General features: G+C 43.6%; 1 protein-coding gene across 1 annotated transcript; it reads right to left on the bottom strand.

Moving 5' to 3' along the window:
- Positions 1-532: 532 nt before the first annotated feature.
- On the bottom strand, positions 533-25,593 carry LOC147734798 (interferon-induced protein with tetratricopeptide repeats 5-like). Its single transcript, XM_086953072.1, has 2 exons — positions 25,558-25,593; positions 533-3,320 (listed from the first exon to the last, which is right to left on the bottom strand). Exon 2 carries the CDS (start codon positions 3,314-3,316, stop codon positions 2,024-2,026), a length of 1,293 nt encoding a protein of 430 aa, XP_086809198.1. The 5' UTR covers positions 3,317-3,320; positions 25,558-25,593; the 3' UTR covers positions 533-2,023.
- Positions 25,594-27,332: the final 1,739 nt, after the last annotated feature.

The raw sequence follows: 27,332 nt of genomic DNA, 5'->3' as shown, positions 1-27,332 counted from the left end.
CTAGGAAGAATTTGAGTGCTGGTATACGCGTACATTGCTAGATCCCTAAAACAAAAAGACATGACTAAATCAAGTACCATGAGCTGCTCATCGTGAATAACTAGCCAACAAGATGAGCCATCTGGGAGACTGCATGCCCAAACCTAAGAAACAGGCTGGAGATTGCTTAGCAAATCTCAGGAGGCGTTTATATACAGTGTGCAGAGCAAATATGCAAGTGACACATGATGCATAAGAAAAAAGTGAGTTCCAAGCCCGCTGTGCATCTACTTATGTGTGCTTGAACGTTAGCCCCTAGTGATTCATGCTATGAATCCATTTTCAGTGTGCAGGAATTACCTCGATACGGCGCTTTGTTTAGCACCCACTGTGTATTTAAAGAGTATATGCGTACAGGGTGCTCAATAAAATGTATTTCTCCAAAATCCTGTTTGTATAGGAGCGGCTCCATCACCTGTAGCGAAAATGTTTTGTTGTATCAGTGGCAGCTGTGCATACAAATACGCCATGCCGCGGAAAGTAATAAGAAATATTTGCTGTTTTCACATGCTTTGAAGTGGACTGTAGTCGAGAAATTTCCTATTGTAGTTTATTGCTAAATCTGGAACTGTCAACATGTTTTTGTTTATTTTAAATCATTTTTCATAAGTAATTGTAATAATTAAGTAGTGTGCAATTTATTATTCTAACATGCTTAAGTCATGTATTAACCTTTACTTTTATGTTGTGTCAGTTTAATTGTATGCCTTAATACCAGATACATTAACTTAAACTTCTAGTATAATTCTGTTTATACTATTTTACATCCTTCATGCTAAACTTATCAGAGCACTGTAGTAAAACATTGTGTATACATAAAATTACAAATCACACCTTAGGAAAATACACAACATACAATACATCCTCCCATGACAGTAGAGTTTCAAAATTTACATTGGCTCACTACACATGTTTTCTCCTCAGATGTTCAGTGTGAATTAATCTAAGTTTCCACGGATGTAAATGTATTCAGTACATCTCCTTGTGTAACAATATGATTCGTGGTGCAGAACTTTCAATGGCAAGTATTGTCATCGTCCTCTTACAACCCAATAATATTTTAATATGATATAATTTGTGTATGTTTTATATGGTATCTGTGGGTCTCATTCATAAATTAAACTGGAAATGTAGTTCCATTGGATTAAGCTAATGTAGTGATTGCATTTTTGACTTTTTTGTAACATTCAAAGAATTCCAAGAGTAATCTGTGACTGTGGCCGATTCACACAAGTTTTTACATGGGTAAACATTTTCAAATATATAGACATGTCATAGTGAAAAAATACATTTTTACTAATGTATTTATGTTTTTCTACAGGAAAAGTCATTTTCCAGTGGAGATGAGATATGATTCCTTGTACTCCACCACCAATTTTGGGATGTTACTCCCTTTCCAACCAGAAAACCTATTCACTCCTGTCCTCCAGGTTCAGGGGAGGAAGCAACCAGTCTAGCACCTATAAAGAGTTGTGAATAGCAGAAGCCCATACATTTGTGGAGGTTCGCCATCTTATGCCATCTTATGCACGTTAGTCCTCATAGAGTAGCCCACATACGGGCCCCTCTAAGCGGATTTGCTCACACCGAGATTTCAGTGCACTGGCTTGCTGGTAGAGATTTCCGTATTAGCAAATGTATTTATTAGTGTGAACTCATATACTGTGAACCTGTAATGAGAACTTACAGCCATAAATTCACCTGTTAGCGCACCAAAGTACAATTTAGGTGCACACATATATCGTGCATTGGGTCCTGTGTTATTAGCTCACACTAGATCACCTTCTCAGTTAAGCCTATTCTCAATGGTCTACTATTTCAGAAAAAAATGTTCTGCTCTAAGTATCCAAGGTTTTGTTTTCCTTTTCCAATGAAAGTTCCATTTAGAATTCGATCCCATGCACTCTGATCTGCTGAGGCCATAACTAACTCTAATGGTCGTATCTTCTCTACTTTGTTGTTTCCAGAAAATATCTCTTCCTGGCTAGATCCCCTGGAGAAGTTGCGAGAGCTCCCTGGCCTCTTCTCTTCTGCCATCTCGCTCAAACCAACCAACTATCTTTGACAACTCATATTTACAGTGAATTTTGCTCTTTGTTTCACAAGACATTTTGAAACCTTTTACAAATACGTTGGCTGCATCCTTTAGCAAATGTTTCTTGTAGAGTAGAAATCTCCCGACGCTGACATAAAAAGCTTGTTGACATTTCTCACTGGCATTAGGGAGCTCCCTCTCTAGATTATCATATATCTCTTGCTGGTAGGCCTCTTGGTTATTCAACCCATATGCTTCTGCTAAGGAAATTTTTGCAAAGATGCAAAGTGGATCCAATTGAATGGCACGTTTGTGAGCCTGGATAATTGCTGCTCTAGCCTTTTCTGATGGCAAAATGTTTACTTTCTCTATGAGTTGCCTCTGGTACATGAAGCCCAGGTCTCTATGAAGAAGAGAATAATCTCCAACTTCGGAAATGGCTTGCTTTAGGATGTCACAGCATCTGTTGTTATGTTGTTGCTCAAAGACGTGTGCCGCATTCCTCAGGACCTCAGGATCACGACTGTTCTGCACCACATTTTCTGCGAGCTCTTGCGCTTGGCCAAAGTCTGAATCCTTAAGCAGTATAGCCAGGTAGGCCCTACACTCATAATTGATTGGCTCTTGATGGATGATATCTCTAAGTTTGGAAATTGCTTCTTCTTTCAGTTCTCTGGCTGCACGGTTGCGTTGGGCCACTGCATAAAGTGCTATAGCCAGCCCCGCACTGAATTCCACATTTCTGGGGTTTTCTGACAATGCTGCCTGGAAACAGCTTGCTGCCCGTTCTCCGTATCGAAAACCAATCGCCATTAGGGACCAACCAATCATTCCACTGATCTCAGGAATAGTTGGTGTAGATTGAGAGGAATGAGTAAGGAACTGACTTATTGTGTCAGATTTGTCGAGGTATTGCTCTACCATTTCATAGTTGCACAAATGATAGTAGATCCAGGCGTAGTTTCCAGAGATGACCAACTTAGGCCCTATCAAGCTGGCTTGTTGACCTTCTCCCAAACACTCTTCAGCTGTCCTAAGACTTTCAAGGGCCTCCTGGTATCTTCCTTCCCGCTGGTGTATATAGGCCTGCAGTGCATAAAAGGTGGAACGGTTGTTGTAAGGCGTGTGTTGAAGTCTGAGGTCGAGACCTTGCTTCACGTGTCCTAAATCAGTTTTGTCTTGCTCCTCAAGACTCCAGGTGAAGTGACACTGAAGCTTCTCCAATCTCTCCTTCAAAGGCATGATACTGAAATGAAAAGAGAGTCAGGGAGAACATGTTATACATGTATCACTTCCTGGGATCAGTCCGCTGGACCTGTCAGCTTTGCAGTGCTTCATTTCTTTTCCACAATCTGTGTGCGGCATTCTTTTTGCCTTCATATGTGTATGTGACTGTGAGTAGGAGAATGGGTGTTAAGAAGGCTGGTTTCAGTTGCTTGGGGCAGTGGCAGGTGGGGAAGTTTAAAACAGGAAGGGGTGGAGGGGGGGAAATAAAGGACACAATTGTATGGAGCCAGTGAGGAATATGAAATGTAAAAAAGAAAAATATGAGCCAAATGGTACATTTTACTTCTCAAATACACAAATAATTTGGTTAACAATCAATGCATTTTCCAGGCAGTAATAACAGGACCTTAATGGAATATTCTAAAACATCAAGTAAACTCGACCCTATCCTGCAGTGTTTAGAGATTTGCCTCAATGGGAGGGAAAAGCATTGCACCCAGTCAGTGCCTTTCACTGCATGAGATCCCAAAGACAGAGACCAAAACGCAATTTGTTGACATAATCTGAGTCTCCCAATTTTTAAAATATACGAAGAATGAATGAACGAAATGGCATTTATATTCAGTGCATACAAAAAACTGCTACTTCTTTAACAAAGTGTCTTCGCGCATAGCATCTTGAAGGATCCTGAAACCTCTTAGGTGCCAAGGTTTCAGATTGCTATAAGTAACAATTTCATAATGGCAGTGTAATTATGAGTGAACGACACACAGATGATGGGTAGAATACAGAGCAAATCAAACATTCACCCCCAGTCAAAAGACCTGGGTTAAATCCATTGTTCTTTTGCTCACCAAGCCACCCTAGTTTAGACCCATCTACATGCAATTCAGTCTTTACTCTTTGCCTCATGGGGACAGTCTAGTCCGAACTACCAGGCCAAGTCCTCCATGGACCGGATACAAGCATCCTGGGACCGGTTTCACGCCATCACCTTTCATCAGACAGGTTAGCTTGAATCCAGTGACACAGTGAGCCGGGCTCACGTCGGGGCATACCCGGCGCTTTTAGGGCGAGAAAGCAAAAGACACGCAGATGATGAACAGAATGCAGAGCAAATCAAACATTCCCCCCTAGTCAATATATCTGGGTTCAATCCATTATTCTTTACTCACCATGCCACCCCAGTTTAGACACAGCCATATGCAAATGAGTCTTGACCCTGAGCCTCTTGGGAACAATCCATCCCGAACTGCCTAGCCATGTCTTCCCTGGACAGGAAACAAGCATCCTGGGAACGGTTTCGGGCCATCACCTCTCATCAACCAGGCTAGCTTGAATCCAGTAACACAGTGAGCCTGGGACCTATGTCTGTGCATACCTGGCGCACTTAGGGTGAGAAAGCAAAAGACACACATATGATGGACGGACTGCAGAGCAAATCAAACATTTACCCCCAGTCAATAGATCTGGGTTAAATCCATCATTCATTTGCTCACCATGCCACCACAATTTAGATCCAGCCGTATGCCAATCCATCTTGACCATGTGCGCCATGCCTGCAATCCACTGCCTGTGGCCTAGGTAAGCCACTCCTCTAACAGGGTGCACTAGACCACAGATGAGGGTCCATTTGCATGAGCACTGTACCAATACAGTGTCTAAGTCCATTCTTAGACATTGTAAGTGCAGTAAACCCATAGGGCCCGATTCCCAGAACTAACTTAAGTAAAAATCCTAAACTTACTACTTTTGGTATTCACAGAAGGCATTTAGTAGTGGTAAAGTTAGGATTTTGTCTTAAGTCTGTCTTAAGTCTGTCTTAAGTCTGTCCTAAGTTTTTCTTAAGTATGTCCAAAGTTTGTCTTAAGTCTGTCTTAAGTCTGTCTTAAGTTTGTCTTAAGTCTGTCTTAAGTCTGTCCTAAGTTTGTCTTAAGACTGTCTTAGGCCTGTCTTAAGTCTGTCTTAAGTCAAACTTAAGACAAAATCCTAACTTTACTACTACTAAATGCAATAAGACGAGCTGACCTTACCCCCCTGGGCCCTGCGACCTCTACTCTTTCCTCACCCTTCGATCTTTCCTCTTTACTTCCTCCCTCTCTCTGTTCTTCACTGCTGTTTCCTCTATTGGATCTGTACTACTGTTTGGACCCGTTTGGTCCTAAGGACTCGCCAGTTCTTGTTCCTAGGTTGTACCTGGCCCTTGGGGCTGAGCGATCAATGACAGTGACTGTTAAATGCGCAGATAACGAAGAAGCGCGCGGCCGGCCCTTCTGGGTTGTAGGCATCCCACTATAACTGAAGGTTGTATTATTATTGCGTCCCTACTTTGTTTCTATGCATTCTATTTGCATTCTATTTGACGCGGCCGGCCCTGGCAGGGTTGTAGGCTTACCGCTGTGTTTATGTCACTATCAAGATAACCCCGCTTGCGGGGCCATAATAAAAAGATTTGAACATAAAAAGTAGTAGGACAGACTTAAGACAGACTTAAGACAAACGTAGGACAGACTTAAGACAGACTTAAGAGAGACTTAAGACAAACATAAGACAGACATAAGACAGACTTAAGACAAACTTAAGACAAACTTAGGACAGACTTAAGAAAGACTGAAGACAGACGTAAGACAAAATCCTAACTTTACTACTACTATATGCCTTCTGTGAATACCAAAAGTAGTATGTCTAGGATTTTGTCTTAAGTTAGTTCTGTGAATCGGGCCCATAAAGGTCTGGAAGTTGGTCATTACTAATTCCACAGCTCCATAAAGGGTTTACTGAACACAGTGAAGTTTAGTAGCAATCGTCTCAGCACACTCAACCCACACTGATGCCCGCGGGGGATTTAATGTAAAATGCACACAGAGAGCATTTTAGAGATGCCCCCTGAAAAACGACCAGCCCAGGTTCCTGAATGGCTTCTCGCCATACGCCACCACCAGACAGGTTTATGGAACCCTGGGTAGAGAGCCTCCACTCTCTGGGTCCAAAACAAAGCTCATCCTAGGCAGAGATGCCATGCCTCCTCCCCCAGGATGGGCTGGATCCATGAAGAGGAAGCTTCAAAGGCCTGTCACCTTTGTAAGCTGTCCCCTTCTTTTACTGCCTTCTACTGCCCCCAGCAACTGGCTCCCACCCGATCTGACCCCCACTTTAGGCAGGAGAATCTGCAAGAAATCTAATTTTGGAGGAGAAGGGTGCACACCTTTGCCCTAGGTGGGGGAGGCGAGGTTAAGCACACATCTCAGTCCCACCATCTTGAAGATGAGGGGACCAACCAATTAGGAAAATGCTCATGCTCCCCTCCCACTTGAGGGTGGCATAATAGGTGGTACACTCACCCCAGGGAGGGCACTGATTGGTGCCAAACTGCACACCCCTTTGAACACTTCGAAATTTAGTATTTAAAGGCCACCTTGAAAATTGCCTACTCAGATTGAGGAAGAAAGAAGAAGGACCGAAGAAAAGGACACCAACTGCTTTGTCCCCAGCCCTATCGTCCGGTCCCAACTCAGACCTGCCTACAGCGGAACCCCGGTGTGTCCAGCAGCCAGCAATCCCCAGAGCCCAGAGGACCTGCTATGCACCCATCTTAAAGACGCTGTCTCCTGTGAGCACAGGATTTGCTCAACAAAGACTCAGCCCCAGAATACAGATCCAGGCGCCCATGCGATTTTGCACCACTCTGCACCCGATGCCCACAGCCCGAGTTCATGTGGCCCAACACTACAAGATGTCTCCCCAGCGATCCTGACCTGGGATCTGGTGATTACCGACCTCCCTGAAGCGTCAAGCCAATGCCTGCAGTCTCAACCTGTAGGGTTCCCACAACAGAGACCGAAGCTGGTAAGATGACCCGACGCCAAAAGAAAACCCCTGCACCTGATGCCCTACATTCTTGGGTGGCCCAACGGACAGTGCCCAGGCATCCAACAAGAACCCAACTTACCTCTCCAGCCAGTGGTCACCTTCAGGAAGTCTCCCCGACCGAGATTGCAGCATCTTTTCCAAACCGGAGATCTCCATTGGAATTTACAGAGTACACAACATCTCCTTGGCACTCTGCATCTGGCTGCCCCTGTGCTGTTGTGTTCTTATCTAGGATCCTAATTCGATATTCCCGATTTATGCCCTTGTGAGGTTATAATCAATAATGTCCTGACAAAGGCATAAGAATCAGATTAATATTCAGTAATAGCCCATGCAATCCAAAGCACAGCATGGCTACTCCCATCGACTCCTAGAAAGCACAACGCGTTCTTTAAACAAACCAAGCCTCCAGCAGCCCGGGAAAACCCCCCCTGCTTTTGTTTTGATTTGAACAAGAACTCCTGAAGTCCTGCAAGAACTGTTAGTTCTTGGTGACGTCTTATGTCCAACCTTACGTCAAACCCGGCACCTTTCAGGTATAAAATACCAACAGCTGCCTTAAGCAAAGACACAGGGGTTTGGAGCAGAGCGGCCATCTACTTGCCCGAGAGCCCAGCTGATGCGAGTGCCCGCGGAAGCCGCCCCTCCTGTTTGACGCACTGAGAGAGACGCTGTCTTTTTCTCCAGCCGAGAAAATCCAGCTCCGGTGTTTCCAGCCTACCCTTGCAGATACCAGACCTCCCACATTCTATTACCAAGGTACGGAGCTGACTAAACCCTTAGGAGAATTCTTAATGCAGATTCTTGGCAAAATTATCTTAACCAACTTAACTTAACACTGCTACTTACTTGTCCCTTCCCACGTATTAGGCTTAGGTCAGGTACACCGGGATAGGCGTAGTTAGAAGCACCAGTTGAGCCTTTTAGTCAATGTATTTATGTATGTATATATTTTAACCATTTTAAAGTATCAAATGGCTAAGAAACCGTATCAATGCTTTTACAGTATTATTTCATAATACTACTTTTACTGTACGCACTTTACTTTACTTTAAGTATTGCAATTGTGGCAATTCATTTCTCTTGCATGAGAAGGAAGACTGCTCAATAAATAACACCTTTTTATTGAAAATGCTGTCTCTCTATTTCTCTGCATTCTGGTGAAACTAAGTATGCACTGCTGACTGAGTGAAATATCTGTCTATTGTTTTCACACGACTCTAAAGATATACTCTTATTCTGAGGGAGTAAAGTTGTCATGTTTATGCAGTTGTCGGAAACTGAATCCCTTCTTGTCTGAGCGAGGGAAGGTTATCCCTCCCTCTTCTTTCAAGAAAGTTTCCAGTGACCTCTGAGCTAGCTGGCGCAAACCTAAATTAAGTTTAAAATAGTCAGTAGAGACCTAGATGACCTCAGTCCTACGTCTACACTGCTGTTTATGTTATTCCAATGCGCAGAGCCTATTGGGAAAATAGGAACTACACTACAGTGCCACTGGTAGTACAGCACCTGTGATGATAGTTGGCCCTGCAGTGCTGATCCCTACCTCAGGAGCAGAGCTCCCACAGCCAAATGGTCTGCTCACTGGCAGTCCTGACCGAAGACCCCTTTTGCCTCTTTGACCAACATTGGGCCCCTGCACTCTGCACCCGGCCGCCTTATGGCCTGCCGCTGGTGGTGCCAACTGAGTGTCCAACTGGACCTTGGGAAACATTGGTCCTAATCCCCAAAACTCCTACTCATAAGTTGTTTGCTTGCATGAGAACCGTTAACACTCTTTTACCCATAGGAACCAATGTTACTAGTTTAGTTCCTATCAACTTTCTGTTGACCTACTGTTTTTGTATGAAAAGAAAGTAACTGTGTCTTAACTTAAGAATTGTCGTACTTACTTGCAAGTGACATCATCCAGTGTGTGATATCTCGGCATATCACCTCAAGTCCTGAAAGTAACTGAAAAATAGTCCAAGAGTAATCTGACTGTATTTTACACTGTTTTAAAAGTAATACAAACCTGTAAACGATTCCAATACAATCCACAGATGTATTTCTGTGTACAGCTCTGCATTTGAAAGTATTTCTCACTTGCATGTGCCAAGTCCTGCTTGGTTCTACAAAAAAATAAAATATGAGTATACCTTTTTATACTAACCTAATTAGTTCTGGATTCAGTCTCTGAGTGTGTACCATCAGCCTTGATTGAGTGAATACAATAACAGCCTAACCCCTTCCATGCTCTTGACGAGCTCAGCTCGTCATGACCACACCGGTTTTTATTGCTGTCCAGCACAGCAGGGGAAAATCTCTGGCAGCGATGTGGTTAACACACTGTCAGACTGAAAAGGATCCTCTTTGTAAACTGCACGGGAACAGAGATGCTGGCTCCCAAATCCACCCAAAGCCAATAACCCAGAGCTCATTAAATACGAGACTCCGAACTATTTACTCTGAGGGAAGGGGGAAATTGGATAAAATAATAAATGACAAAGAAAAAATCCTCTTGAATGGCTCCGCTCGTCAGTCCGACCTGCAGACCAATACTGGCGGGAACTCTGTGAAAAGAATAACATTTAGCCTTAAACAATACCTTCCTCTCTCTACTCTTCCCCTACCATTATCTCTAACTCTCACCTACCATTGTTTACAAGAGTTTTGCCCTCTCTTCGGTTTTGGATTTAGCTCTGGACACAGCTGGATGTTTCTTTCTTTATTATCCTGCAATTGTTATGTTATGTTATGTTATGTTATGTCATCCGGATTTATTGAGCGCACAGATGCCCCAGCGAAGGGGCGTCCTGGCGCTAGTACAGAACAAAAACCGGATAGAAGGTGGAAGACACAACACAACAACAGCAAAACTAAGGAGCTACGGGGAAGAGAAAGGTTTTGACAGCCTTCCTAAAAGCAAGGAGCTCATCAATGGCACGAATGTGGACAGGCAAGGAATTCCATAGTTTGGTGGCAAGAACTCGAAAGGAGCGACCGCCAATCCTGGATCTCTTGAAACGAGGAACTATGGCGAGGTGGAGAGCAGAGGACCTCAGAGAACGAGCTGGGACGTAAGGGGAAATGAGTTGCTGCAGAATCTGAGGGGAAGAAAGCTTAAGGATTTTGAATGTCAAAATCAAAGATTTAAACTTTATTCTCTGTGCCACCGGAAGCCAATGGAGATTGAAGATGGTTCTCCTAGCTGAGCAGAATTTAGGCAAACCAACCAGAGCCCTGGCGGCAGCGTTCTGGACGCGTTGGAGACGGGAGAGCTCAGCCTGATTGACTCCAAGAAAAAGAGAGCTAGCATAGTCTAATTTAGACAAAATCATGGCTTGTACGATGAGTTGACGGGTGGGAGCGTCAAAGTATTTGAAGGTGGACCGAAGCTGACGCAGAATCCCAAAGCATGATGCAGCGGTCTTTTTAGTATGAGTGGAAAAGCTCAGTTGGGAGTCAAACCATACCCCAAGGTTCTTAACTTCAGTGGCGGGGGTAGGGGTAGGACCGAGCTCATGTGGCCACCAGCTATCGCCCCACAGATGAATATGTTTCCCCACAATGAGCACCTCGGTTTTCTTAGCGTTCAATTGCAGAAAATTATCATTCATCCAGTGGGCCACAGATATAAGTCCCTCACGGAACTTAGCTGCCTCGAGATCGGAGGCCCCACTAATCGCAACCGCCAGCTGTGTGTCGTCTGCGTATGGCACGATGGAAAGGTTCCCACGCATGGCGACAGCAGCTAGCGGCTGAGCATAAAGATTAAATAGGGTGGGGCTTAAAGCCGATCCCTGAGGAACTCCCTGGGCAATCGCATGTGGTTTGGATTCGAAGGGGGGAGTGATGACCCTGAAGGAGCGATCAGATAGAAAGGATCTAAACCATTCAAGAGCCAGCTTATCCACCCCTGCCTCAACCAGACGTTGGAGTAAAATGTCATGGGAGACAGTGTCGAAAGCGGCACTTAGATCAAGGAGCACAAGTGCCGCGTGTGGCCGGAATCCTCCAACATGCGAAGATGTTCAGCCATGTACAGGAGCGCAGTCTAGGTGCTGTGACCGGGCCTAAAACCATTCTGCGAGGGATCTAAAATATTCGCAGAATGGAGATGTTTTGCTAGAATGGTATTAACATGAGCCTCAGTCAGTTTAGCAGCCCACGGGAGAGAGAGATGCAATTCACAATGATATTATATGTTAGCCTCCCTACACTTTGGTTTATCCTAAATTATTCTCTCTTTTTATTACTCACTCTCTGCCTGTCTATAAACTCCACTATTTTAGATTCTTTCTTCTGTCTTCTTGTAAATCCTTTTCTTATTATTCGCTACTTCATTTATTCAGGTTAACCTTCCTCAAGTAGGCTTTACTAATTCTGTCTCTTATGTATTCTCCTCAGGAATTTCACCATCCGTTCTTTCCTGTTCAATGACATTAACTGTGAAAATTTGCTCTTAACAATCACAGGGTGAATTACTTCTTTAAATACGGAATGTCTTTACTGAGCTCAGGTATTTTAAGTTGTCACTTATCTGCGTTTCTATTCTTCTCTTCTTGACAGGTTACCGACATTCTTCGCTGGTCTCTGATGAATTATGCAACCAACCTAGTTGTCGTTCGACTCCGTAGGCAGCAGCACTAAAGTTCTTCGGGTTTTCTCTAACAGGGTTTCTCTTCCGATAATCAGTCAAGAAGTTAGTCGCTTCTCTGTATAACGCGACTCGCTCTTAACGTCAACCAGAACTAAGATTTTAAGGGTTTTCTGTTTCACTACTCCCAAAATAACGATTCATTTAACCAAACTTCAAACTCTCTGATTTTCGCTTCCTCTTCGGGGAACGCCGTTAGTGAAGTTCGCAGTTTCATGTCATCGCGCGCCTCACCTGGATTCCGTTGCTTGGGAAGTTAAACACTGGACCGCTGACCGCGGCTCAAACCGGCGGCCATCTTAAGGTTCCAAAACCTGAACCTCTCAGCCCAGGTACTCACCATTGGTCTTAGTTTGCCTTGACAAGCCGGTACATGGGTGATTGTCGCAACTTGTGAATCAGGGATCCTGACACACACCCTCTGGATAACACTAACTGCTTGACCACACTACCACAAGGAGAGCTGTTAGTACTGGTCTAATTTATCCTCTGCTATATCTCTGGGGACTCCCTGGACTCTGTGCAAACGATACCTTACATTGATATAGTATATGCAGAGCCAGCTTTCTACCCACAGCACGCTGCCACTCCAAACCACATCGGCTTTTGTTTCAATCAGGCAGTATTGGAGCATGATTACTTAGCGCTGAGGAGGGCACTGTTTCAGTGTGGTGATGCAGACAACCACACTGAAATGCATCTAATGCCTGATGCTTAGTACTTGGCAGGGCTGTATATCCTCTACCCTACCTACCCCTTTAACACCACCCGTCACAATGGTAACCACAATTGCTCTCTGTTCAGGGTGTAGGGTTGTAAGGTGGTAATTGCTTGTGAAACAATTGTGGGTTGGAGTCAAGGATGTGATCATGAGGGGCTATGTCACTTGTGAGGTGGTAAGATCTGGCAAAAGGGGACTACTAGACCAACTGAGCCCCAGTTTCTCCCATTGCTGGCATACATGTTTAATTTCTTTGCTTGAGGTTTTATCTTCATGCAGATTGCAGGCAAAGAACAGGAGTTAATGTCAGCATTCCAAGACAGCTAATCTACTTGGAAGGGGAAAGATGAAAAAATGAAGTTACACATATTTTTCAATGACAGGTTTTAAGCGTCAGCTTATCCCTCAGGTTAGACAGTTCTCACAGGTTCAGACACTTACTATTCAAGAAGCAAATAAACACAATTTGTAAAGAGCTTGTATTTGTATACATGCCGTAAAAGCAATTGTATTCACTAATTCCACATTTTGTAATACGTTTGATTCCTGACAAGCTAAAATATATACCAACTAGCTCATTATTTGATGAAGATGGTTCCTGCTCTGTGAGAAATGTGGCTACACCGATGCCATTGCTACATTCTAGCCCCTCTCTCTGAATACCTATTTGTATTGTGGTCCCTGGTTTTGTTCCTTACAGAGACACTGATTAGCTTTTTGGAAAATGGGCACTGCGTTCGACCAAAGTACCAAGAAAGACGTCTGGGGAAATATTCAACAGAAAATAAATGCACTTCAGGTGACATAAATATGTTGCTGTAATAATAGTGTGTCCAAAGATATTGCTAGTGCGCCACAAACCACACATCACATAAAGGTGAGTACAGAAATGAGACCCCCCTCATGAGCATAAGCAGACATGGCCATCTTCCTACAGTCTGCTGTGGGATAGTGGGTGAAAAATGGTGGACTGGAATTCGACCCGAGTAACTGAAAATGGATGAGATATTTGCAAGAATTCCACCATCAGCTTTGTGTTTTGTTAAGTGTGGTATACTGAGTGCAACAGCTATGCCGTGGCGTGGGTCCTGTGCTCCTTTGTGCCACTGGACTCAAACTATACCTCACCGACGAGGTGCAGCTTGGTCAAAACTGGTACATTGTTGCTTGTGCTGTTGGGACAAGAGCTGGCATTTTGGATTTGACTGTTCCTATTGGAGCATGATCAATGCAAATTTGCATACATCTGGTTTCCAGCCAAATTGGAATTACCTCAAACTTTGAATAATGGAATTAGAAGTGACCATTTAGTATCCTAGTAAGTTCACAATGGGTGTCTGCTTTAGAACCCAGGCAGGCCATTCAAATGCCCTGAAATTGGGTCATCAGAGAAGTTTACCATTCTGACACATTTACACATTTCCGCCCCCTCTGCACCTCCATCTCAGCCATGGTGCACATGCTGAAATTGGAATAAGAGCTTAGAGTCAAAAACAATTGCAACTTTCTGTCTCCTGACAATTCAGACTGCCTCCATGGAATTAAAACTGGACCAATAATGAGCGGAAATGGAGCAGAGATCATTAGCCTGCCATAAAGGTAAGTGAAGGGCCATAGTAAATAGATAGAAGAATGTGTTTTCATTGGGTCACGACACGGTAAAATGTTTTTCATCCATGTGCAGAATGCAGTAGAGGGCTTTTAACTCGGATACAGAGCACAGCAAAAGATGATTGGCTCATTCACAGTAAATGTAGCCACAGCAGCCCTGCATCCTCCACCGCCACTGAGACATATAGAACCTCCATCTTTCACTGTCTCAGAGCCCGGCATGAGTCTCCTCCTCCAGTGTTGCACATTCTTGACAATTTTTCCTTAAGCTCTGTCAGAATAGGAGTGTGGAGTATCCTTGGTGCTACAACAGGTCAATCATCACAACGATGCACTAGCTAAGCAGGCTAGAAGATGCTAGGGATAGGAGTAAGGTGAGTCATAAAGATGACGGGTGAGGTAGGGTACAGATGATCTGACAGGTTTGATATAGAAGGAATGAGAAAGGGATTGGGTAATGAAAGGATGAGTAAAAGGTGCTGAAGAGGGTTTATTCTGGTGTTTGGTCAAGAAGAATGGTGAGAAGAAGTCTGGGAGGAGATGTCTGAGACATGATAGAGAAAAAAAAAGAGGGCGGGTTTCTCACAGATCTTGCTGGCACTCTTAGTCATTCAGTGTATGAAGATGATGTCTTACCCTTGTCCTTCATCAAAATCCTCTCTGGGGAAGCTTTCTCATCTCTACTCACAATGCCTCCTTCACACAAGGCATCTTTCCAGCTCTCAAGACATACCAGACTCTCCATCTTTTTAAGAAATCCACACTATACCCTGAAGACCTGGCCAGCCTATGGCCTATAACTAACCTACCCTTCATCATCATATTCATTGTAAAGGCAGTCTATGTTCAACTCTATGTTCATATCAACACCAACCAACCCGCTGCGCAGCTACCAACCCTGCTCCAGATAACGCTGCAGCAAAGAGACAGTTACGTTCCATATCAGAAATGCTCCGTGGATGTCAAAGAATGATAAGCCCTCCCACTCAAATTGCTCAATGTCTGAACCACCTTTCACACCATATTCCATCCTACCCTCTTCCTCACACTGCATTCTCAACTGGGATTCACTAGCAGCGTATTTCAGTGGTTCTCCTCCAACTATCAAACCAACTTCAATTTACTCACATGTACACCTCTAGGTCAAAGAACCTACCTGTCACCTTCTTAGTATCTCCAGAATTCATCTTACCTCTCATCTTCTTCATCCTCAACATGGAGCCCCGTGAACTCTATTCACTGATAAAAGGACTAGAATTTACAAACATGTCAATGACGCACAACTCCACTGAAAGTTCTCCTCTCTCCAAACACTCAGCTTCTCGGACACTGCTTGTATGTCATCCATAGCTTAATGTCCAGAATCCACTTGAAGTGTATCATCACCAAAATAGAATTTCTATTATTTGTCAAGAACAAAAAGCAACAACTAGTCCAAACCTCGCTCAAAAATATGGACGAGTTCACTTCCATGGCATCATCAGGAAGAAAAGATAGATAGCCAGGTACCACCAATCTAAACTAAAAAAAAGAAAGTGGTTTAATAACTGCCATTCAAGTCCTCCTTCTGTTGCATCTTGATGGGGAAACATCATACTCCTCTGTATCCCAGAATCCTCATTGGCCCATTGTGGGGCATCCTGCACTCTGCAGCATGTCTCATCAAGTGTATTCCACTCCAATGCACTTCTCCAGGCTAACCTTGCAAGCCTGCACCATCATCATCTACAAAACCACCTTGACCAGCACCCCTGCTTATCTTAACCGCATCCGCGCTCAGAGAATTCTGCTCGCATGCTCAGATTTTCAAAATCCCATGCTTCATGACAAGCTGGGCTCGGCATCAGCGTGCGAGGAGGCTACGCCATGACGAGCCCAGCTCGTCATGAGCGTGGAAGGTGTTAAAGACAAGATCACCATCTCTGATGGTTCACTTCATGCATGCTCTCTGCCAAGTCACCTTCAGACTGGGGACGCTTGTATTTTTACTTACCCTGCCGTGAGGGCAACGGCTCCTGCACCAGATCAAGGGAAACGCCGTGACGGGAACGGCAGCTTGTAAACGCCGCAACACCGCCTACAGCCACCGGGGGCCATAAACTACACCTCCCAGGTGCCCCGGCGGCCAAGTCGCGTCCCTGACGCCAGCTTTGCGCCCGGAGGCGCCAGAAAAGAGAGGAGCGCCGAGCGCTCTTTGGGACGCTTGTATTTTTACTTACCCTGCCGTGAGGGCAACGGCTCCTGCACCAGATCAAGGGAAACGCCGTGACGGGAACGGCAGCTTGTAAACGCCGCAACACCGCCTACAGCCACCGGGGGCCATAAACTACACCTCCTAGGTGCCCCGGCGGCCAAGTCGCGTCCCTGACGCCAGCTTTGCGCCCGGAGGCGCCAGAAAAGAGAGGAGTGCCTCTCGTCACGCGAGTCGCGCGCGGGTGCAGCCGGGCTAAGCCCGGGCAAAGGGCGGGCCCTCTTAGGCCCTCAGAGGCTGGAGGAGGCTGGGCTGGGCCCGAGGTCCTGGACAAAATCCCGAGTAAGTAAAAACATATCCACGATTGTCATTAAATTGCTATATGGCTTCTGCCACTGTAAGCGCTGCCAATACTGGGCTGGATAAATCCGGGAGTGCACTAAACAGAACACTGGATGACTATTTTTCCAAGGCTGCTCCAGAGGGTAGCAAAGAATTATCACTTGCAGAAAAGCGGGCAGACAGACGTCGCTCAATTGAACGCATTAAAAATAGGACTCTGTCCGAGCCCATTTATTCTGTAACCCTGGATAATGACATATATAACACTTCGACAGACAATCCATCCCCAACTGCTAGTGTGCCTCTATTGCTCAAGGAATGCTTGGCACCTGCTATTTCACCAACGCAAACTGGGATTGACTTACAAACTGTGGGCCAAGATCCCCCCAGTACACCCAACCCCGTAGCAACTTTGATTTCCCCCACTATTAGGCCGGGGAAAGTAGTAAGAGGGAAACAGCAGAGGACACTGGTAAATAAAGTACATGGGCCCCCACCCCCTAAAAGGAGACGAACAAAAATGGACACAAGTAAGTCCAAGCTAAGCCATTCCGAGTTTGGCAAGAAGACCAGCATTGCATCTACTATGACAGTGGGGAAGTCAGTTGGCAAGCAAACAACGGCAACTGCCTTAACCCCGACAAAATCCATAACACCACCCTCACCATTAACCATATTGCCTGATACTACCCCCACCCCGATGGAAGAAGGTCCTCAGACAATCATTTCCGAAGGATCTACTGGACAATATTGAAATGATTGTACGGACCTATATGCTAGCTCTATCGGACAGATTAAAGGGAGTGGAAACAAGGTTGGGGAGGATTGAGCTGGATCTGACAGCTCTTGGGCAATTGGAAAGGCCACTAAGACCACAGAATGTAATACAGCCCCAAAAAGCCACACACACAGTCTGCACCCCCTCTACCGTAAAAGAAGCTGTAAAAGCTACTAACTCAACTAATGATAACAACATGGTAGTAGTTAATGCAGCTGCCCCTAACCACCCAACTAAAGGTACTCACCCTGCTAGTCAACCTCCTAAAAAAACTGACCTAAAATTTCAACAATCTTTTAAGAGTAAAACTACCGCAATACCAAGTATTACGGATACCCTGGCCAATATTCAACCTAGGGATTCTACCAGTTTTTCAAACTGGTTACCTAGTGTTGAAGAGAAAGAGGTTGGTCATGCAAGAGGGGGTCAGGGAAGGATACCACCTACGGAACTCCCACCGGAAGCACTACCATATGCAGTGGTGCTTACTGGGGTTCCCGAGCTGACAAGTGGCAAGCGGGAAGGTTACTTTCAGTTAAAAAACAAGATCATGCATTGGTTATCATTGTACAGACCGAAAGCTAACCATGTAAATGGCGAAATTGTTCATGTACGCCGTTTGTCCTGGCTGGGTAGCAGAACAAAGGATATCGGGGGCGACATTGTAGTGGTAAATTTTATGGATAGGAAGGCGGTCCAATATATATTGAATTGGCCATATGGCAACGAAAACAACTGTGTAGTGCCACGCCCATTAACCTACTTCTACCCTAGAGCAACTGTATTCCCTCCTCAACACTCATCCAGACTCATTCCATTTAACACGCAATATTTGAATGCAGAAACACCTAGGAACCCTGTTCACTTCCAACAATTTGTCCCACCCCCCGCGTTCCATGGGTGGAACACTGTACCAACCAATCACAATATAGGAGGAAATGGTAATATGTCCAATCTTATCCCATTTACTCCCTTGGAATTGACAAATAGGTTTGAGGCATTCAGTGGTTTGGAAGAGTGCGATTGATGTTTAAAGAGCAAGGAAGATAATAGTGGTACTGAAAATGTCCTATGTACTCGGGGGTGTATTGTGGAAAAAGGATTAGGTTGTTTGAAGCCTGGCCCAAACATTACTGTTATTTGTGATGATATAAACAAAAAAAGATCGATTGTTGCATTACCTATAGTGTCTTCAGAGACAAATGAGGGCCCATTTCTGTCTGCTTTGAGCCTAGAAAGAAGAGACGCTGGAGGGGTTGTAAATGCACTGTGTACCTTGGGTCATGACCACCGAATAGAAGGTGATAGTAGTCCTATGGAGGACACATGTTCTGTTGTTGATACAGCCCCAGATAAAGTGAATAGGAGTACAATACCAGTTGCTCCTGCAGTGCTCCATGACACGAATAAGGGAATTCCCCTGTTCTCACTGGTCTCATGGAACATTGCGGGGGTGCGTGCAAAACTGAACGATCCCGACTGGAACGCATATATAAATACTTTCGACATCTGTGTGTTGCAGGAAACGTGGGCTACAACACAACTGCACAGGGTTGGCTATAAAACCTACCAAATAGAGGCTGTCCCTTCCCCGAGAGGTCGTGCTTCTGGAGGCCTCTTAGTGTGGGTTAATGTTTCCATAAAGTTAACTATCAAAATGATTAACACCGACTCTCCAGACATTCTTTGTCTGGAAATAAGAACAGCGGATAATAGGACATTTCATTTATTTAATGTTTAAAACAGCCCCCAATCTTCCCACAAGGAATCCATATGCATAGGGAAGTTGGAATCGCTTGTGGATTTACTAAAATCAGAGTCTGGTGTTATTTTATGTGGAGACTTGAACTGCAATTTTGAACCTATCACAGGGATAGCCGCACTGTTTAAGGAGGAGGACATTGCCAATGCAATTCCTGCCCTGAGCGAGAGTTGTATGGTTGCTGGTACAGCATTGGCCTTACAGATCACACACTTCCTGACCTCACACGGTCTGAGAGCATGTAATGGACGTATGCCTTCAGATAGCCCAAAAGCCCCTACATTTAAGAGAGGTAATTATGGGAGTAAAATAGACTATGTTATTGTCTCCTTTGACCTCTGGCCTTTTACAGTGGATCTAAAAGTCAAAGAAAGATACGAAAGTGATCACTACCCCTTAGAAATGAGTTTTCTACTAAGCTTGGTTATGGAGCCTGATTACCGGGAGGGAGATCAGAGTATAGCAACCTCAACCACCACCGATAATATTGTTCTTAGCAACAATCGCAGGGCGGTCAAATGGGCATTTGTGTTAGAAAAAGAGGACCTACTGACTAACATTTATAGTGCTTTTGCAGATACCCTGGACCAATATTGCCCCTTTAGCTGCTCCCCTAAAGAATTTTTTGATCTGCACAAATCTCTTTTCAGCAAATTATTAGAAATGCTTACTAAGAAACCAAAAAGAGGTGCAGGTAGGACTAGTGCAAAACCTTTAGGCAAACCTTGGTACAACAAGGAATGCCGCCTTGCCAAAACTGCACTGATTAATGCTGTTAAAGGGGAAAGCCCATCAATAGTTAGAGAGCAAAGAAAGGTCTATAACAAAATAATATTGAAAGCCAAATCCACATGGGATGAGGAAGTGTGGCTCAATATGTTAACAGCCGCTAAAACAAAGGATCAGAAACAATTTTGGGAATTGGCAGCTAAAGAAAATAAACGAGAGAAAGGTTCCAGGGAGGTCTACTTAGATGAAGACACTTGGGTTAAGCACTTTTCATCATTATATGCAGCCAAAACCTCGACCGAGGCAGTTAACGATGTACCGCCCCCTAAAATACCAGCTAACACTCAGCAGGTAGTGTTTACCTTACAAGAAACAGAGGCAGCAATTATTTCAATTAAGAAAGGGAAGGCGCCAGGGCTTGATAGAATCCCCGGTGACCTGTACCTGTATAGCATCGAAGTCTGGGCACCCTATCTAAATCATTTATTTAACATGATTACAGCCAGTGAGCACATTCCAGATACTTGGAATGGCGCAGAAATCATCACCATTTTTTAAAAAGGGGATCGTGGTGATCCAGCGAATTACCGCCCCATTAGTCTTTTAGATATCACGCAAAAAATATATGCTAGGCATATTCTTAATAGAATAAATTCATGGATGGAAGAGGAGTCAATTTTATCTAAATATCAGGCGGGATTTCGAAGCAAAACTAGTACTATAGACCAAGTATTCAGGCTATGCTGCTTGTATTGGAAGTATGTCATCATGCGCAAAGGTCATTTGTATGTGACCTTTGTCGACTTACGAGCAGCATTTGATCTCATCCCACGAGATCTACTTTGGGAAACCCTGAATAGGCAAGGGCTGCCTGGCGACTTATTAAAACTAGTAATAGGATTGCACCAGGAGAATTACGCTAAGGTTAGATGGGGCCCAAATGGGGAGCTCACACATCCAATCCCAATAAAAAGGGGAGTGCGACAGGGCTGCGTCCTGGCGCCCACCCTATTCTCCCTCTATGTAAATGACATTGCAACCTATATGCAAGATTGCGATAATGATTCTCCTCGACTGGGAGGGGAACGCGTTGCGTCCCTCCTCTTCGCGGACGATACAATCCTAATATCGCAAACGCCTCATGGCCTACAGACCCTTTTAGACAGGTTCCAACAGTACTGTATTAATAAAGGATTAGAAATTAACATAAAAAAAACAAAATATATGGCTTTGAACCCGCACAAAACCTTTAAAAAGAATCTAATGTTGAATGGGCAAAGACTGGACTACGAGCACAGTTTCCCCTACCTGGGGGTACTGATGGACTCCGCAATGGGCTGGGGCCCACAACTGGAAAAATCTAAATTGGCATTCAGACAAAATTGCTTCCCAATTACACAGAGATATAACAAAAGTGTAAACAGAGCAGTTACTCCTGCGATAGAGCTTTTTAGATATAAGGTACCATCCGCCTCCCTGTATGGGGCAGAAATCTGGGGTCCAATATGTAAAAAATCTTTTGAAGTATTGGAAAACAAATTCGTCAGGGGACTACTAAAAATTCCAACTAACACCCCCCTGATACCCCTATATCTAGATCTTGATATCAAACACACAGATCAGCATGCTATATTGAGACCATTGCTGATGTGGATCAGATTATGGACAACCGTAGAACTATCTGACTACAGAAATGGCCTGAAGGAAGTTTTAGAGTTGGATAGAGATAATAAGATTTTTTGGTTTAAGCACGTGAAAAACTGGCTTACCAAGCTCGGATTAGCACATTTTTGGAACGAGCCGGAAACTCTAAATCCAAACTCCAAGAAAATTGTTAAACTAAGCTTCTGGTCATATGTGAACTATAATTCTGTGTATTCGAGAACCCATGGCCCCCTTACTGATACATTTCTACTGGCAAAAAATGAGGTTCTATTCGAACAATTTCTAGATGAAATCCAACCCCCATTGGCAAAATTCCTATATCTAAAATTTAGGTATGGAACATTGAGGTTAAAAATAACTGAGAAAAGATGGGGGAAGTCTGACAAAGAGCATTGTACTTTGTGCACCGATAACCAAAGGGAGGACATCTTCCACATATTGTTTTTCTGCCCTAGTTATGACAAAGCTAGGAAAAAATGGATAGTCCCCCTGTGCTGCAATCTTGGTACATCTTCCCATAGGGAAGCGGGCAGAATCCTAACTATGGACACCAGTCAAGTAATTGTGTTCGGTATTAGTAAATTCCTATTGTCCACCTACTTTGTTAGAAGGAAACTATCTCTTCCATTTTAAATTAGACTCCCCGGAATCATGAACAAAGCCAATGTATAGCATTTTAAAATTTTGGTGTAAACTCAATTTAATGTTTTTTTAACTTTTCTACTCTTTTTAAACTATTTTAATATTTATTGATACTGTGCCAAACTGAGTTATATATTATGTGCTCTATTGATGAAATATTTGCCAATGTATTAGATTGTTGAATTGTAGAAGTAATATAACACTAGGGTGCCCTTGTGATGAAGATTTTACAGTTGTATGTCTTATAATGTATTGTAAATTTTATTGTATCTTTCATGTTGCAATGCAACGAAATAAAGATTGAATTGACTGGCCACCTTCAGACTGGAGACGGAAAAGTGTGCACAAGAAAATCAGGGCTTCTCCATTTGTGCACCCAGAATCTGCAAAGACATTTCTCTATACATCAAGACTGTTCCCAAGCCTTCTTCAACTTCATAAAGAGCTAAAGACACAACTTTTAAAGACCACCACATCACATTGCAGTAACAATACTTCTGCTCTCTGCACCAGCCCTTCCAATGACTGGATAAATTCTCTCCAGAGGAGTAAGAGCTAGCTAAACTAACCCACAGGGGGGCTCATTTCCGTTAGCTCACCTCCCTTGACCTCTACAAATTCCTGTTGTAAACCTGCCATCTGGTTGGAACACAGGATGTGGGGGTAGGCACGCCTGTCATTCCTTACTGATCTGCTCTCTCTTTGAGCTCAGCTTGATTTACCCAGTCCCCTCTGCAGGATCCATCCTCCTCAGCTTCAGTGCTTTCTCCATCAGATAACATCTGCTCTAGCCAGGCCACTTATCACCTAATAAAAGAAGCCTTGCTAAGCCTTTCAAGGCTGACCAATCTGCAGAGACCATTAGAAGGCTGGATTTTGGCTTACAGAAGAGACATTTCCATAACGTCCCTTCTATATTAGTTTTGACAAATTCAACAGTGGAAAGTTGTTGCATTTATCAACGCCAATCTTTTAAGTACTTGAATATTATTTAACTTATTTCTTAGCAATATTTATAACTAAATAATATATTGCAATTGTATATATTAGCCTATGTAGCTACACTTCTAAAATTGGGAAAAATGAAACAGGCAAGTGTACCCTCACCACGGCATATAATCATCTTTTATAAGGCCCCTGCTTATAGTTGCATGACCCCCCCACCCCTGGGACACCACCAAGGGGAGACCCTGGAAGTACCTAACATGTAAACACAAGGTAGATTATCACTTTTAAAGTGCCATACCACCAAAGTCGAGTTTGCACACAATTTTACTTTTAAAGACAGTCTTCAAAGCCAGGGTGTCTTTAGAATGACAGCATGCACTCAGCAGTGCACACATGCAAGAGCAGGAAATCTGCTTGCCTCTACCCTTCGATGCTCTATTATTAGGGACTTTTAGGCAGTTTGCAACCCCTTGCCCTAATATATACTAAAGACTTATAGGGTCTGTCAATACCAATTGTAAGGGTACCCTATTACATGTACCCTTTTACACATAGCACTGGCCTTGGGCCTGGTTAGAAGAGCCCAGGGTACAGTCAGAGTCAGTTAACACCAGTATCATTCAGCAAAAAAATGCAGACATATACATACCTAAACACATACATAGACAGAGAGTAGGGTTATGTAGTAGGCTAGGAAATCAGGAAAGAAGATCAATAGGGCAGCAGAAAATTGTGGGCAAATAAGAGTTTTCTTGGAGAGAGTACAGACTGAGAATAGTTATGGGGAGGGCCGATGGGTGGCACAGGTGAAATTGGTAGAGCTAGATGTTTAGGCGGAAGAGAGCTTTGACAGAGGCTTAATGACGGGCTCAAGCAATGGAAGAAGGTTTGGTTCGCAGATTGAGAAAGTAAGGGTCACTGGGAGAGTGTTGGAGGGCAAGAGGATCAAACGCCCCAAAAGAACTCTATGTTCTCAGTCAGCAATGCTGTTAATATTTACCCTCACCAAACGGAAGAAATGGTGAGGTTCAGCCTGCTTGGTTCTTGTGGTCAAATACTGGAAAAAATCTCCCACTTCCTCTCAGATGCATCCCCGAAAAGAAATCTTTCTGCAAGATTCTGAAAACTCACTCATTTAAGCTGTAGGGTATGGGAGAACCCCCACTGGTCCTTTGCCTCAGTGACGGACACTCTAGTAGTAACTGTCATGCTCTAAAAAAACCCTAATTCATTCATTCATTCAAGAGGAGGACTGAGAAGAGTGGGAAACTGAAAAAGTTTAAACTATATCAATGCTGCTTCAACTGCAGAGTGTGCACTATACAAATGCTGATAACATAACATAAAGCAATGTTTTTATGGAGCTGGGTAGAGAAGGTCAGAGAAATGAGCTGACGAGAAGATCTTCACAGCATCTTCACAGCATGATAGTTAGGTTTTGCCCACCTACTCAGATATTTTATAGTCTGGGACAGCCAATAACCCTAAATATCTCACAAGTCCAAAGATTTGATGGGTCACCAGTGTCACTGCTGGATTGATATAATTCACATTATACATTTTTTAAGTACTAGGTGGAATTAGGGGTAAACACCCAAAACAAGTTACACAGAAAATATTTATTTGTAAGGCCTCACACAACTTTATATGTTTAAATATGTGCCAAACGTATAGCTGTTAAAGTAAGCGAGTGTGATTGTGAACAGGGAGCCAGTGGAGCTCTTTGAGGTCTGATGTGATGTGTGTGCAGGGTGGGAGCCTGAATGTGAGTCTGGCTGCTGCGTTTTGTGTGCATTCCACGTGTGACAAACATATTAGAAACATCCCGGATTAATTCAACTGTGATACCTATAACTTGCAATTTGTAGCACAGCTTGGAAACAGCGGGAGGCAATCACTGCACAGCTCTTCCTCTGCAGGGGATATAACCTTTACTTATTAAGCTTCTGTAGGAATGCAGCATGAGTGATGCCAATGGTCTACTTTACTAAGGACATAAATGAACATTGCGGCTGGTGCAGCTGACATTCAGACATAGGGGGACGTAGGAAAGTCTTTTATTCAACAGTGCTGTGTACCATGGACCTTGCATGAAGAAAAACTCTGTTATATGGACTGGAGTTTACCAGGTGACAGTGATGGAAGTCTCCGTATGTCAACAAAGGTGAATGTTTAAAAACCACCTGTGCTTTGTTGAGTTTTGATCCATCCATGAAGCCCGTGGCTGCTTCCTTGGACAGATTTTAAAGTTCCCTCCTAGTCCGATTCTTGTTTTGGAGTCCTGAAACTAGTGGAGTACCAAAGGTGAAAAAATCACAAAAGCAAGCAAGAAAAATCAAAATAACATTTGAAGCTTACCTCTCTTTGCAACTCTTTGCAGCCGCTTTCCTTTTTAAAGAAGATAGAAGTATCGCCTGTGACCTGTATATATATGTTTGTTAAAGGTTGGGGAATGGCTCAGACTCCTCCCCTTGGTTGAAAGTTCGTATTTGCATTCAATTGTCTCAACTGTGGTGTAACTTCATTCATGGTTTCTATTCCTGGGAAACTGAAAGTTTTCATTCCCAGACCCCAGCCCGGTCTTGTAGCTTAGGGGACCAATGCAACCACTGCAGGGGTCTGTGCTTGACCTCATGGTCACAAGTTCAAATCCCAACGTGTCTTTCATCCTTCTGAGGTTGATAAAATGAGTTGGATAACAATAAACATCCTATTATTCAGCGCCAAGATACCAGTTGCAGTGAACATGAGCCTTACAAATACACTATGTTATGAAACCAAGGGCCCTTAGATATCTCTTTAAGCACCTGCATTGTGTGAAGTGAATTATTTTCTAAGCTGTACTGGCTGCAAGTAAAGCAAAAACTCAAAGAAATAGCGGATCATATGAATTCACTTTACACACCGGGAATGCAGGAAACAGGTCCTTTGTTCTGAGCTGGGATACCCCAGCCCACCGTGAGAGTGCTCCAGACATTCACTTGCATTTTCCTTCTTTTTTCTTCTTTACAGCATCTTTTTATTAATGAAGTCAAGCAGAATAGTAGCATTACATTACCATTTATACATAATTCGTCATCACTTTGTTACATCATATGATCGGCTTTAATCTTTTACACATACTTTGTTATGTCGAGTTATGTCTCCTTTCTTTTCCCTAGTTCTCTTCCTTGTTGCGAGGTTGACTCCAGGCCGGGTTGTCTCCTCTAAGGGGGGGCTTGCAGGGGTACCCTCTGTACTTATTCCATTTGTCCCAAACATTCCCCCATTTCTTTGGACACCCCCTGCTAATATAAACTGCTTTTTCAGCTATCATACACCAGTCCATATCTCGCTTCCATTCACTTCGGGTCGGTATTTCACCCAATCCCCATTTACAGACTATATTTAATTTTGTTACAATCAGTCCCAGGTCCGGTCTGCTTGTCCCAGATCAGAGCCTCCCCATACATTTAAAATACAACAGTTCGGAGCTAAAGTTAGTTCCACTCTTACAACCCTCATTCGCCTGCATTTTCAGTTGGTAGTGGCTATTTACCGCTGCTATCTACATGGCCTCTAGTTAAATAGTGAAAATGATTTACTATTTGGCAGGCAGCATTGACAATAGCATAAAAAACTCAACTATTTACCTGGCCGTGGCTAAATATTAGATTCTGCTCTGTTTAGCTGGGAGCCGCGCAAATAACAAGGAAACTTAACTGTTTACCTGGCCACTGGCTAAATGGCAGAGGTTTTGTATTATTTGACAAAACAATTCACTCATGACTTAGCTGCTGGCAAAGAAGCAAACATGTACAATTAGGCCAGCAGCCATACAAATAGCAAATTAACATAATTATGTGGCTGTTGGTTAAATAGCAGAAATTAACTATTATTTGGCCAATAGCCTGGCAAGTACCAAAGAAATATCAATATTACCAGGCAGCTGGATAAATAGTAGAAATGATGTACTGTTTTGCAGGTGGCCATGTAAATATCTTCAAACTAAACTTAATTATTCTCTTGGTGTCTGGCCAAGTAGTAGAAAGTATGCACAACCTTGCCAATAGCTATGCAAATAGCAGAACACTATTTATCCGACTGCTTCTAAGCAGCTTAGGGGCATATGTATCAAGCACTTTTCCTGTTCC

Source organism: Lissotriton vulgaris, chromosome 1_2 (assembly GCF_964263255.1).
Source record: "Lissotriton vulgaris chromosome 1_2, aLisVul1.2, whole genome shotgun sequence".
Lineage (NCBI taxonomy): Eukaryota > Metazoa > Chordata > Amphibia > Caudata > Salamandridae > Lissotriton > Lissotriton vulgaris.
The sequence above is the reverse complement of the archived record's forward strand: the minus strand, read 5'-3'. Positions and strand labels throughout refer to the sequence as shown.